The sequence below is a fragment of the Phyllosticta citriasiana genome, assembly GCF_038021145.1.
Source record: "Phyllosticta citriasiana strain CBS 120426 chromosome Unknown IWZ02scaffold_1, whole genome shotgun sequence".
Lineage (NCBI taxonomy): Eukaryota > Fungi > Ascomycota > Dothideomycetes > Botryosphaeriales > Phyllostictaceae > Phyllosticta > Phyllosticta citriasiana.
The window spans coordinates 16025-30152 of NW_027117278.1; the positions used below are offsets into that span (position 1 = coordinate 16025).

The 14128-nt window shown below is 41.5% G+C and overlaps 2 protein-coding genes across 2 annotated transcripts; both read right to left on the reverse strand.

Annotated features, from left to right (window-relative positions):
* Nucleotides 1-87: 87 nt before the first annotated feature.
* Nucleotides 88-1247, reverse strand: IWZ02DRAFT_466773 (beta-lactamase-like protein; the record flags this gene model as incomplete). The annotated part of the gene is made up of 4 exons (XM_066768517.1): nucleotides 88-481; nucleotides 534-583; nucleotides 622-1005; nucleotides 1233-1247. 4 exons carry the CDS (start codon nucleotides 1245-1247, stop codon nucleotides 88-90), a joined length of 843 nt encoding a protein of 280 aa, XP_066626673.1.
* Nucleotides 1052-4818, reverse strand: IWZ02DRAFT_438082 (uncharacterized protein). Its single transcript, XM_066766696.1, has 2 exons — nucleotides 3454-4818; nucleotides 1052-3403 (listed from the first exon to the last, which is right to left on the reverse strand). Exons 1-2 carry the CDS (start codon nucleotides 4720-4722, stop codon nucleotides 1520-1522), a joined length of 3153 nt encoding a protein of 1050 aa, XP_066626674.1. The 5' UTR covers nucleotides 4723-4818; the 3' UTR covers nucleotides 1052-1519.
* Nucleotides 4819-14128: the final 9310 nt, after the last annotated feature.

Below are 14128 nucleotides of genomic sequence, written 5' to 3' on the forward strand. Positions count from 1 at the left end.
TAGCAACGTCGATGCTTCGATTCGAAGAAATCTCAACAGAGCCTCGCTTTTTCAAATGCCGTCGATTTTTCTTTGCTTGCATAGTGTTCAGGCTTCTGGAAATGGAAGAATGTAACCCTGCAGCTCTTTTCGCTCTTTCAATTCCACCCTGTGATATCTGTTTGCCTCCCAAACCTGGCCACCTTCTCCAAACTGGCTCAAAAGGTGACCGAGGAAGAAATCCAAGTTCTTGTCCGCTTGCAGAAATGCATCTTTGAATGTCCTGTACACCTCATCTACGCTCATCTTCTTAGGAGCATTTGCAATCTTTTCTCGAAACAGTTTGAGATAGTTTCTCATGTGCGCCAAGTCGGCTTTGGCATCCATTTTCCAGCCCTCTCCAAGATAGCCTGGAACAATCGTCACTGGATTGAGTGCCTCAATCGTGTCGAGCGTGCTCATCCAGCCTGCCCAGATGGCTGGCGTCTCGATTTCTTCCGCCCTGCTCGCGAGTTAACACCAGACACGACTTCCTGGCTACACAGCGCACTCACCACGCATGCGTACTTCGCGCATAAATGACGTCTCCCACGATCACAGTCCGCTCGGATGGCAACCAAAACAGCGTGTTGTCGAGTGAACCGGTCCCTGCAAAACTACAACGCTGCCATCCAGGCTGAAGAAGCTGAAGGGACACGGTTCCGGCTTGCGCGGCTGCGTTGGCACCAAGTCTGCTCCCAGCTTCGCCGGCCAATACTGGATCTTTTCTTCGTACTCGCGGTCAATGGCGGTGCAGACGTAGGTTGCAGCATAAAGCTTGGCCACGGAGAAGGAGTCGAGGATGGGATTGGCGCTGTAGTAGTGGTCTGGGTGGTGATACGTGATGAAGATGGCGACGAGCGGGTTGGGCGTGATTTCGCGGATCCAGGAAACAACTGAATTGGCATCGGGAATGAGGAAGGGAGGGTCAATGAGCGCGCAGTGGGATGGGCCGGTGATGAGAGTAGTCACGCTAGATAGACCGCGCTCACTGCTGCTTTTTCATGCACATGGAGCCTGGTTCTCGTGAAAGCCAGAATCAAGTCGCCAATTCAGATGTTCGTCAGAAGAAGAACGAAAGCGATGAAAAGACGCCATCCAATGTCTTTGCAAGCTCCTCGCAAGACCCCCAGCTCTGTCGATCGACGCGTCGGCTAATGTGGAAAACTCTCCTTCGGTATTCTCAGTCGGATATAGATTCAGCCTGGAAGTACATGCACACAAGCCATGGGCAGAACCAAGCCATGGATGCTCCGATGTTGTAGAACGCGAGTATGCTGCAAATTAGACGACGCTAGAATCTGCGAGGGCGAATGATGCCGGGACTTGAGAAACCAGCTCTTTCAATACAAGACTCAAACTCCCAATGCCTCACGAGGCCCCGAGAGCAGAATCTGGAGGCCAGTCAGCAGCTCTGTCAATCAGAAGATAAGATCGAGAAGAAATCTGTCCTGTTGATCATTTGCTTGGAATACCCGTTAAGCGCAAAGACAAGAACCACTCAACCAGTCCTCGCTTTCCAACCCTTCCTCTTCTGCTCGTTGTCTTTCCAAATACAACAAACGCTGTGCTCTTCGCACCATCGCTGCACAATCCAAGGCTGCAAAGGCACTTCTTTCACCTCAAACTTCTCGCTCTGCGCATCGGTAGCCTCATCACCACTCTTAGCCTCGTCAGGGGGGTCTGCCTTTGCCTTCCTGCCTATTTTTCTCTTCGTTTTCTTTTCTTTCACAGCCACTTCCATGAGTATCCGGACGCCTCTCCCATTAAGCCACTCAGATAGGTCCTCCACGATGACAGGATCATAGAGTAAAATTCGTTCGTGCCAAGTCGGAGTGCCGGGCTGGACCGAAGGCGGATCAGCCTTGATCGCGTCCGTAATCATCGGAAATACCTCTGCAAGTTGCTCGTCGGACGGCACACTGCTAACCCGTTTTGAGAGTGCAGCGCGCGTTGCCGCTGGGATTGGTTTGGTATTTTCTTCTCTTCCAGGCACGCTCAGCTGTAATTTAGGAGATTCCGAGGGAACTTTTCGACGTCGAGGCGGGGAGGGGGTAACTTCCTCTTCCGGGTCTTCGATCTCGTCAATGTGGACCCAGCCCTCGTTCCGTCTCGCCTTTTTACGCCCAGCTGTCTTCGATGGTGTGATTAAGCCCTGCGGAAGCTCACTGGGAGTTGCGACCAGGCTTAACTTTCGGGATTGAGGGAAATGAGTCTTCTCCGGTAGCATGTTTGGCATGTTGATGAGTCCTTGAGGGAATTTTTGTGGTGCTTTTGAGCCTTTCCTAGTCGTGCTTGATGAAGCCGGAGTCTTCCGTGTCTTACGAGATTTCGTGGATCCGCCTGTCGTCGGCCCAGCGACAAGGGCTTTTTCGAAAGTCGAGGTCGACATTGCACGGGCACCAGTGAGCTGCTTGGGACTGAGACTTTTCTGCCCTGCTATAGTGGGTTTTCTCGGTGCGGTATGCGATAAAGCATTAGCTGTGGAAGACAATGGTGATTGCTTTTGAACGACTGGTGGGCCAGCAGATGGACGCGGATGAGATTGGGCCGGCAAATCGACGTTCATCTCGGTGGCGGATGTCTCACTGCAACGCTTTGTAAGACCACCGTACTCGTCAATATCCACAAAACTTGAAGATGGATCCTGAGGCTGCGCACTCGGGTGGGCCTCACCGTTTGCTATATCCTCCGAGAATGGGGGACAAGGATCGTCGCCGGCTGTTTGGGTTTCCTCGGCTGCAGGATCATACACGTCGAAGCTCTCTCCGACAAGATTCCTTGCCGCTGCAGTCCAAAGTCCCTTCCTCTTGCCCAAGGATGACGATTCTTCACCTTCAGCAACGGGCCTCGAGTGAAGTGGTTCTGGGCCTGTCGCTTCTATTGACGCCGCCTCAGACTCTTTCAAGGCCTGTTGTATCTGGCGCACAAAATTCGGCGATTCTTCGCGAACAAGCTGCGATGAAGTTCCAAACAGAACCTCCTGATTGTTATACTTGAGCAACGCCGCTCCAGGAGACAATAGCTTGTTTGCAGCCAGCTTGGCCTGCTTTTTGGCCTTTTCTGTCGTCTTCCTGGCTTTTTCTGCCGAGGCTTTTGACTGACTCTTTTGACGAGCACGTTTTGGCTTGTCTGGAGGAGCGGACCCTGCCTCTGTTGGCTTTTCGGATGGAGGATCGCTGTGTCGAGGCGCACAAAATTCAGAAACTCGAGCATCAACCTGCATTGCGGTCTCTGCTGGAGGAGCACGATATGCAGCCGTGGCAAGTTCAGTGATTGTTTTTGGTTTCTTTTTGGGCGGTATTTTCTCTTTCGCAGGCTTCTCAGGCACTGATTCAGGTTTCTTCTTTGTGTTGTCTGCTGTAGGTACATGATTCGGAATCATCTAGAAGCAATTGTTAAAACATTAATGTCAAGCGTCCACGCGATACTTACTTCAAGCTTTCTCCGCTTGGTGAAGGCCTCACCAGTCTCAGCCCGGGGTTCCACATTGGCGCCACCTGGAGGGCTTTTCTGATATCCGAAACCACCAAGAAGAGAGGCGAATTGGTTTTGATTTGCACGCTGGCCAGAAGAGACCAGAGACTCCGATGGGCTGTCAATGATCTCAATAGATGCATTTGACGTTGTGTCCTTGAGAGGAGTCCAACTTCTTCGCCTCTCCGTGGCATGGTCTAGGTCGAGAGGACCATCGATGGGCTTGTTCTTAGGGTTGTCAGGCACCTGCTCTGCGCCAATCTCCCGCGAGGTCTCGCGCGAGAAGTGCTCGGAAACAGCGCTTGTCGCTTTCCTGGCCTTGGGTGCTCTTTTGACCTGTTGCTGTCCATCCGATGCCGTCCTTTTCTGCCTTGACCTTGGTGCTCCTGCCGGCTTGGCCTCAACTGCCTCGTCGCTTTTTGCCTTTTTGGGCCTTCCGACAGATCTATTGGGCTTCGCGACTTCATTCCCGTGAGGAACTCCGTCCACAGCTACGGCAGGCTCGGTCGTTGCTAGCACGTCCTTTGTCGACAGTGCATCGACCTGGGCAGACAGTGGATCGGAGACTTGAGCTTTCGATTTTGCGCGTCTCTTTTTGAGAGCTCTGACTGCGCCAGATTCCCGATTCGCATCAGCAAGATCCTTTGAACCATCGTTTGCTATTTCCATGCCCTCAGTGGCAACTGCCTCCAATGCCCTTGCCTTCTTTGTCCTTGGTTGCCTAGATTTCGGAGCCTTGTCTTTCTTGGTAGCCTTGGTGCCATCCTTATTCTCCTCTTGCATAGCAAACTTCTCGGACTCGGCAGTGTCGTCGTCGACGGGGGCAGTGGTTCGAGGTTTGCGAACGCCTTTGATGCGCTTCGGGGGCGATTTCTTCTCGACGGGGACCTCCGGCAGATCTTCGTTGTCGTCTTCACCTAGCGAAATTTGCCTCTCTTTGAGCAGCGAGGCGACACTGCCAAAACCCATAGTGGCGCCATTTGGGATCTCAGCGGCGTGTGAGCCACTTTTCAAGCCGTTCGGCCTGCTCTTGAGCAGATCTGGGAGAGAGGGAAGCTCCAGAGACGGTGGCGATGCCGAGACTCTCTCTCGAAGGCATGGCGGAGTGACGATGATGTCCGAGTCTGGAATGGTTCGCGGCGGCGAAGACGACAGAATAACAATCTCACGCGCAGCGGCCATGGCAGTGGAAAAGAGGAGCGGGCGGCGAACCGGGGGGAAGTGCATCCATTTGGGTCGCGGATATCAGAGGAGCCAGCGTGAGAGAAAGTAAGACGTGAAAAGGTCCGTGGCGTTGAAGATGGTGTCGATGGTTAACCACGAGCTGAATCGCGCCAAGACGACTCTACTACACGTGCTTAATACGATATCTTTAATATCTCTTAAGGCGCAGCAGTAGCGATATCGGTACTAAACTAACAAGACACATTTATAATTACCTAATTCTAATTATATAAAGTAGTTATATAAGTAGATAGTTATAGAGATAAGATAATATCTTCCCCTTATTATATAACTAATTACGTATATAGATATACCCTCTAATCCGTAATTATTATAAGCCTAGAATTACTAATATATACCTAGTTAACTAATTAGAGCTATATAACTTAAGTAGGCCCCCCCTAGCTATATATTAAAGCTTAGTACTATACTAGATTAGGATAATCCTATAGGAAATATAGAGTTTTTAATATTAGGGTACTCTACCCTATAAAGACTTATACCTTTCTAGATTAGGTAGTTTTAAGAACTTTCTAGGTATTATACCTTAGTAAAATTACTATAGCTACTAATACTACTATTATTCTTAATATAGCTAAAGACTAGGATAGATAGCTTAACTAGACTATCTCCCTCCTTAATTAATATAATCTACTTAAATATACTAGTCTTATTACTCTCTTTCCTAAAATAGAGCCTTAAGAGCCTCTCCTTAAAGGACTAGTCCTTACTAATAAAAAGGACCTTAAAACCTATAAATAATAAGTACTACTCCTCCTACTATATAAGGACTTTATAACTAAGAAGTACCTTACCCTTAATAAGATTATAGATACCTACTCCCTAACTACTAAATGCTTAGCTTATAGAAAACCTATAATTAAGGAAAGGATAAGCGCCCTAAAGGATAGGTTTACGCTAATAAGTAACTATAGGGAAAAGATACTCTTAAAAGAGTTAAGATAGCTTTAGAAGAGATTAAGGATATAAGACCCTATAAATTAGGTAAGTAAATAGGAGTATCTCTAATAATATATAGAGGATTTAAAGCTTCCTAAAGTAGGTAGGATAGTAGAGTACTTTATATAAGCTATCTATAAGTCTAATAAGTAGGCTATATCTACTCTCTAGATAAAGAAGCTCCTTTTAGCTTACCTTAATCTTTCTACTACTATTAATACCTTTTTAGTATATAGATAAGACTTTAGTATAAGTAGCTATAGTAGTAATACCGCGGTTCTTTAAGACGTTTTAAGCTATATAGATAAGGACTAGATAATAATAAAAGGTTCTACTATATTATCTAAAGGCTATCCCTACGGAGACTTAACTAGAAAGATAGATAATAAGTAGTACCCTACGCGTATAGCCTATAATATTATTAACCTAGCTAAATATAAGCTACTTAATAACTACTTAAAGGAGAAGAAGGCTTAACTATTATACTATATAGACTAACTTAAGGCTAAGCCTTACTAGAGAGCTATTCCTAAGTAGTTTAATAATACTAAGGTCCTTAAACTACTAGATAATAACGAATCTATAAAACTATATAAAGGGAATATATATATTACTATCTCTAATTAAAACCCGTAGAACTACTTAGTTTAAATAGCTCTTAATAAAGGATAGATCCTAGATATAGGCTTAGATCTTTATATTATTAATTACTACTCCTATATAAGCTTTAAACTAACTAGACTTCTATTAAATAATAATATTAACGTTAGAAATAGAACGATTAGAGTAGTTATATATAGAAGAGTTAAACTCTATATAAAGGATACTAAAGGCCTCCTATATAACTTAAACCTCTATAATATAGTATATATCCTAGGCTTTTACGTTAATATTATATCTAAAGAACGCCTTAAGAAGGCTAGCTTTATTTAGTATTTATAGAATAATATAATACTCTATAATAGAGACCTATTACTTTAACTCTCTTAGCTATAAGGACGTATTCTATACTTCCTAATTAATACTCTAGCCTAGTAAATACCTTAGATACTTAACTAGCTAGCTAATAAATAAGGGAATCCTCTCTTAGTAGACTAGGTCCTTAAAGTATAGAAGTAATAAGCTTACGCCTCTATTATTTAAGATCTTTAAACTATAACTCTCTAGTAATAATAGTAAACTTAATCTAGTAATACTATACTATTTACCCTAGCTATTACCTACTATAGTATAAACCTAATAAGGTCTCTTCTATCTCTAGCCTAGTATACCCTCCTTAGCTATATTAGCCGTAAGTAAATTAAATACCTAGAGTATAATATAGAGGGAGTAGCTATTATAATACTATCTAAAGATATCCTACATATAAATAAGTATAATATATATATAAGATCTAAGAGCTCTATAATAAATAATAGGTATACTATAGCCTATCTCCCTACCCTATTAGGAGAGATAGTAGTAGATATTATATACTTTACGCCTATATATAATAGAGACCTATACTTATTCTACGCTTATAACTTAGAGACTAGAGTATACTTTATAAGCTTATATCCTACTAATAATACTAAGACCTAACTAAAGATATAGAATAAGCTTATAGCGTTTATCTATACTCTTAGGTAAGATATCTATATCTTAAGGATAGATAATAAGCTAAAAGCTAGCCTAGAGTTCTACTTAATAGTTCTTAATAATAAGACTAAGATTAAGCTAATAGTACTATATACTTTAGTATAAGATCTAGCTAAGAGAGCTAGGGGGGTAATTATTTAGGTAGTATATTCCCTATATTTATATACTAATCTACTAGAGAACCTTTAGCTAGAAGTTTACGCTATAGTAGTATATCTAGTTAATTACTTCCTAATATAGTAACTAAAGTAGAAAACCCTATTTAAGCTTACTACTAGCTATAAGCTAAATCTTACTTATATTAGGCTATTTAGCTATAAGACGTATATCTATAGGATAGGGAAGAACTAACTAGGTAAGACTTATAAGCTAGAGTTATATACTAATATTAGATACTTAGTTAGCTAGAATTTAATAATAATTACGTAAATCTAGATCCTATTATTAAATAAGGTAGTAAGGACTAAGAACGTCCTCTTTAATAAATACTAATAATATTACCTAGGCTAGCTAGAGGACTAATAGGCTATTAATACGCTAAATATACTTAATCCTTACCTACTAGACTAGTTCTATAAGCTACTTTTAGCCTTAGAACTCTTTAATATAAAAGAGAAAGTTTATAACTAGTAGGAGCCCTATTATAACCCTTAAAAGCTCCTATTAAATAAGCTATTTTAGGAAGATTAGAAGCCTACTAACTAGGATAACTTTTAATATAATATAATCTTTCCTATTTAAGACGTCCTAGCTATACTATAAAGCGTTTTAGACTTATTAAATCTCCTATTAACTCTTATAGATCCTATAATATAGAGGCTAAATCTTACTAATAATATAGGAGAACTATATATTACTAATAAGATCCCTCCTTATATACTTAATATAGACGCGCTAATATACTAAGATTAGCTACTTATATTAAATATAACGCCTAAACTATATCTCTTACTAAATATAGATAGTATATTCCTACCTATTATTAGCGTTAAACGCTTAGCTAAAGATAAACCTAAGTATCTAGTAAAGCGACTTAATAATAAGCTAATAATCTATCTAGTTAATCTCTTATACTAAAGCTTCTACCCCTTACTTACCTTAGCTATTACCCTTACCTTAGCTACGTAAATTATAACGTAAGCTACGCTCTATTATAATAATCTTCCTCTAGAACCTTATAGATATAAGTAGATACTATAATACCTATATAAAGACCTCTTTATAGATACTATTAATAAGGAGTTTTAGAAGGTAATAGATACTAGGACGTTTAAGTAGGTTAAGAAGCTACTAGATATAGTAATAATACCCCTTACTTAGATATTTAAATATAAGCTAAATATAGACCTCTTTCTAGAGCGTTATAAGGCTCGCCTTTATATAAGAGGAGACTTATAAAGCATAAAGTATAAGATGTACGCGTCTACCCTTACTATATAAATCTTTTATACCTTAATAGCTATTATTATAGCGTTTAATATAGAGTATAACTAATAGGATATTATTAACGCCTTTTTAAATACTAGACTCCTATACGCGCTATATACCTAGCCTCTAGAAGGGATTAAATATCTAGGCCGTATAGTATTAAAGATTTACTAAGTATTATATAGTCTTAAAGAGGCTCTCCTTCTCTAGTAAACCTACTTTACGGGTATTCTAAGGAAGCTTAGCTTTAAATAAGTACTAGGAATTAAGTATCTCTTCTCTAATAGCCTTATATATATATTCTTCTACGTAGATAACTTCTATATAGTTTACTTTTATAAAGATATAGTATATATAGTAGCTATTAAATCTAAACTTAAGAGGAAGATTAAGATTATAGATAGAGCTCCTATCTACTAGTTCTTAGATATAAAGATTACTAGGAATAGGGCTAAGTAGGTCCTTTAGGTAGACTAAGAAGTATATATTAAGAAGATAGCTACCTAGTACATAATTAAACTTAATACTAAGCCTCTATAATTACTACTCCTAGTAAGATTAGACCTCTTTATACCTAAGGACTATATTACTATACTTAAAGAGATTAAGGCGTTTTAAGGCTATATTAGCTTAATTAACTTCGTAGCTATTACTATATACTTAGATGTCGCCTTTACTATATCTTAGCTAGCTAGATACCTTATAAACCCTATAAAGGCTTATTTAAAGGCTACTAATTATATCCTATAGTACTTACTTAATACTAAGGAACTTAGCCTATAGTATAGATAAGGACGGCTAAATAGAGTAGTACTTAGTACCCTATATAGGGAGTTCTTTAGAGCTTTAGACGCTTTATTTAGCGATAATATAGCTACTTATAAGTCGTCTAAAGGATAGATCTTTATACTATTTAGTAGCCTAGTAGACTAGAAGGCTACGCGCTAAACTACTATTATAAAATCTACTACTAAAGCTAAGTTATTATCTCTCTCTTACGCTAGGACTAAGATAGTTTAGTAGAAGTAATTCTTTAAGAATCTCTACTTATAATTAGACTTATTACTAATTCTTTAGTATAATAACTAATAAACGCTTAGGATTATTACTAAAGATCTTCCTAAACTAAAAATATCTCTTTAATATATAGATATCTACTAATATTAGCTATACTAAGCGTACTAGGACGGCTCTATTTAGTTTTAATAGTATCTAACTAAAGAGATACCTACTAATAGCCTTACTAAATAACTTAATAGAGTAGTCTATAAAGCCTTTATCTAATAGGCTAGACTTACTCTAGCTAGAATAGAGTTTTAGGAGTAGTAGTCTACTACTTATAATATATTAGCTTATCCTATTATATAGGATTAATACTAAACCTAATAGCGCTAACGCGTAACCCTATAACTAATAATTTAATAACCCTCTTATTAAATATACTATCTTCTATATATTAAGACTATCCTTACTTATTTCTTCCCTTCCTTTAAACTAATAATATCCTCTTACTAGAGTAGTAGCCTCTTTAATAACCTTAATAACCTTATCTTTAGACCTCTTAAGCGCTAAATACTTAAATATAGAGTAGCTATCTAGGCTACCTTTACTTCTATTACTAGAAAATACTATATCTAGCTATGTAGAGCCTACTAGGACCCTATATAATTAAAGTAGATATATAATATCCTCTCCTTAGTCCTTCCTACCTTTATTAAACTTAACTATAAGACTAGCTATACCTTTAACTTAGTATTTATCCTCTATAAGTCTATTTACTATAATAAGAAACTAAACTATATATAAGTCCTTAGGAGTAGTATCTATTAAGCTAGCTTATTTAATAATCTTATTATCTTATATCTATATACCTTATTAGTTTTTAACCCTATTTAGAAGGGATTATACTATAATAACTATCTAGGTAAGATTAACTATAGCTATCTCTTAAATCCTAATAATAAGATACTTCTCCTTAAAGGAGCCTATATAAGCTATATTCTTACCTATTAGCCCTATATCTAGACTAGATACTAGGTAGTAGTTAGCTACTTTAAGGGTATTAAATAAGAGGATAAGGGTATAGGTAAAGTTAGCTTTATAGACCTTATAATAGATGATTAAGAGGCCTAGGGGACCCTCCCTTAGTATTACTAAGGCGTTTCCTATTTTAGCTAGACTATAACTTTATCTTATAATATTCTTATATCTCTTAGGCTTTAGAATTATTCTATTCTAGGGGGGTAAATTATGCTAAGATAACTCTACTATACGTACTTAATATAATATCTTTAATATCTCTTAAGGCGTAGTAGTAGTAATATTAGTACTAAACTAATAAGATACATTTATAATTACCTAATTCTAATTATATAAAGTAGTTATATAAGTAGATAGTTATAGAGATAAGATAATATCTTCCCCTTATCACATAACTGATTACGTACACAGACGTACCCTCTAATCCGTAATTAGCTATCGCGACAGCGCGACGAGAGGTGTTGACGGCGACTAGTCTGTGCGCGTTTAGTCCAAGCGTCTTCGCGAACTCAGCTGATCCTACCGCGACTTTCAACGACATGACATTGAATGTCTTCCCCGCCCGGAATTCAGGATATCAATGGATCAGTGGGACTTGAAGTTTGACTTAATGAGAAACAGTCTGTCTCGACTCTCACACCGCACTCCATCGAGTCAGCTTCTACGAGGCCGTTTGCAAGACCTGCTGATCTCGGGACAAACACTCAATAGCTTCATCTGCATCAGCTTTGATTAGAATCTACCACTAGCTGGCTGGGAGCATTAATCACCTAACTTTTTGGACATCAGGTTTCTTGCGTCCCTCCATCCTGAAACGCCATCAATCCCCATGGCCGCCCCTGGATTGTGCCTCGTTTGCTGCCACTAGAGCTCAGATCTGCACCTCTTCCGACAGCATCTCGCCTCCGGAGGCGAGTCATATCCATCAACCATAGAGGGCAAAGCAAGGGGGTACTTTCAGTTTCTGATGGCGTCAATTCTTTCTCCAAAAGCATCGCTAATGGCACACTCTTCGGCCACGAGTCTTTTTCTCTCGTCCTCATCATCAATCTTTTGCCTCGTTCTCATTCTCTTCAACAGCCGGATTTGTCGCAAGGTTTCATCGCCCAATCTTACAATCCTCCAACTCTGCTCAGCGCACGAATCCAATCTTTTAACCGGCCAGCCCCTCATGATTCCGTCCTTCAGTTTTACGAACGTCAATTTCTCGATGTCCGTCTTCGTTCAAAGGATGAATTTTTCCAGGTGCCAGGATCCGCTGCAACTCATAAATTTGTTCGCTTCATGACTCGGCTTGTCCGTGTTGTTGGCGCGCTGTCGACTTGATGGCAGAAGCTTTACTTTCGCCGTCCAGGATTCAAGTCTGAGATACGGAAGCTCACGAATACCAGGGAGAAGCCGACCGATTTTGTCTAATTTGCGCAACGATTCCGTCGCATGATGGAGCTGTAGCAGGTCCTCTGGATTGAGGTGCTCGAAGAGTTTCTCAGTAATGTCCGGATATGCGGCAAGGCCGTTAAGAATTGCAGAAGATGAGCTGGCTTTGTGCAAAGCAACAAACGTGACTTTTCCCTGGATCGGCCTAGAAAGCTCCGCCTCTTCAATAAGATCCTTCTCACTTCACTAATGAGACTCGAGTCTTTCGTGAACATTGTTTCTGGAGGTTGGTTAGATTTGTTCTTGAGCGGTCCATGGTCCCACGGCTCGTCCAGAACAACTCACATAGGTTCATCTTCAAGCCAATCCATTCTGTAAATGCCCGCTCCTCTGCTTCTTCCTTCGATCTGGACTGCTGCCGAAGCTGCTCGCGACGGAACTGGAATCTTCAGAGCGCAGCCACAAAGGCTTCTGCGCCAAGCGATGTTGTTTCGAGGGATATCGCTCCGCAAAAGTCGCACGAGGGAGACGAGAGAGTAACTTGAGGCGCTCCTTGTCGCTCAAGGACCTCAAACTATCCTATATCATCAAGTCAGCAAACGTCCACATCCCGAACCGATCTCACGCCATCGTAACCAAAGCCCCAATATCCTTTCAGGCCCGTTATCATCAAATTCACCTACCCACGAGCCAGGCGGCGCGCGCCACAAAGACCACACGTGCGACGAACGCGTTCACAGGGCTTTTGCGACATCGCTGATCCAGCCCGAAGCTCGTTGGCAGACGCTGTAGTCAGTGTGTAGTAGCTGTATTTCTTGACATCATGAAGGAAAGTTTGCGAGGGAGATGGAGAGGGCGCAGGCATACAGTTTGTCCTTGAGCAGGGCAGTGGGTCTTGTCGTGTCGTGAAGGAGCTTTGGTGGAGGAGGTTGAGGGCGTGGAGGTCGGTGGTGTCAGCGGTGATGAGGTTTTGGCGAGAGCAGAGCGGTGACCAGCTTCTACTTTGGGCAGATTGTCGAGGGAAGTGAATTAGACGTCGTCGAAGCTCGACGGCAGTGGGAATTAGCTGAGGCAGAGGTTGGACGACGGCGACATTGCTGGGCTTCGTCTTTGAGCTTGATCCGTCAGCGTGAGCCACCCGCGCGCAGCTTTGCCTTGAGACTTTGCACAGTGAGCTCGGGCAACTGGCCGTGGCAAACAGTGGAGACAACGAGATATCTTTGAGAGGAGGAAGCTTTGGGGTGAAAGCGTGGTGATGAGTCGGAGTGCAGAGCAGGCGATGGAAAAGAGCAGTGCAATGCAGCAAGACAACACAAGACGATCACGGCGCTGTCTCTTCACGACCATGTTGTCTACACGATTGAAAAGTTCACATGCCGAAAGATCTTCGACTCCCTGCTGCTGGAAGCAAAAGTGATGCAGCTGGCCACTTCTAGAATGCGAGGCTTTCAGAACAAAGACTGCAGCGAGCCTTTCTTGGTAACAATCAAAGGCGAGAGAATAGCACGTCAGGCGCAAATAGGTGTCATTACAATTATACAGAAGTAATTTCGAGAAAAAGGAGTTGCTCCGGGGCCATTAAGACAGTGCCTGAAAGGTGTTTGACACTGATCCCACAAAGTAATTCGACATCAACACTTCGAATTAGAGAGGATAGATACACCACGGCCATCTACATTCTGTTGGACATTGGAAATTTTCAAGTTAAAGCACGAACACCAGCTCCCCATTTCCCTGAAGCTGACGAAAAATAGGTATTTCCCTACACTGCTACTCGTCCTCGGATCACTTCAACCAAGTCTGCGCTCCGCAGGCATCTTTGGACTCCCTTGGAGCCTCACAGGCTAGGTAGACAAGTCATAGATGGAGGATTGTGCGGCTTTCAAAGGTCGGCTGCGCATTTTGGAAGTCGGGTCGTGCGATTTCGTTGTTGCGTAGAATGGCATGAACGCGGCAGAGGATAGTC

What these genes read in the sequence shown, in the direction of transcription:
- IWZ02DRAFT_438082 (XM_066766696.1), bottom strand. Translation starts at nt 4,722, where the DNA reads ATGCACTTCCCCCCGGTTCGCCGCCCGCTCCTCTTTTCCACTGCCATG. An exon ending in CCAAGCGGAGAAAGCTTGAA is followed by an intron (nt 3,404 to 3,453) that starts GTAAGTATCGCG and finishes AATTGCTTCTAG; the next exon opens with ATGATTCCGAATCATGTACC.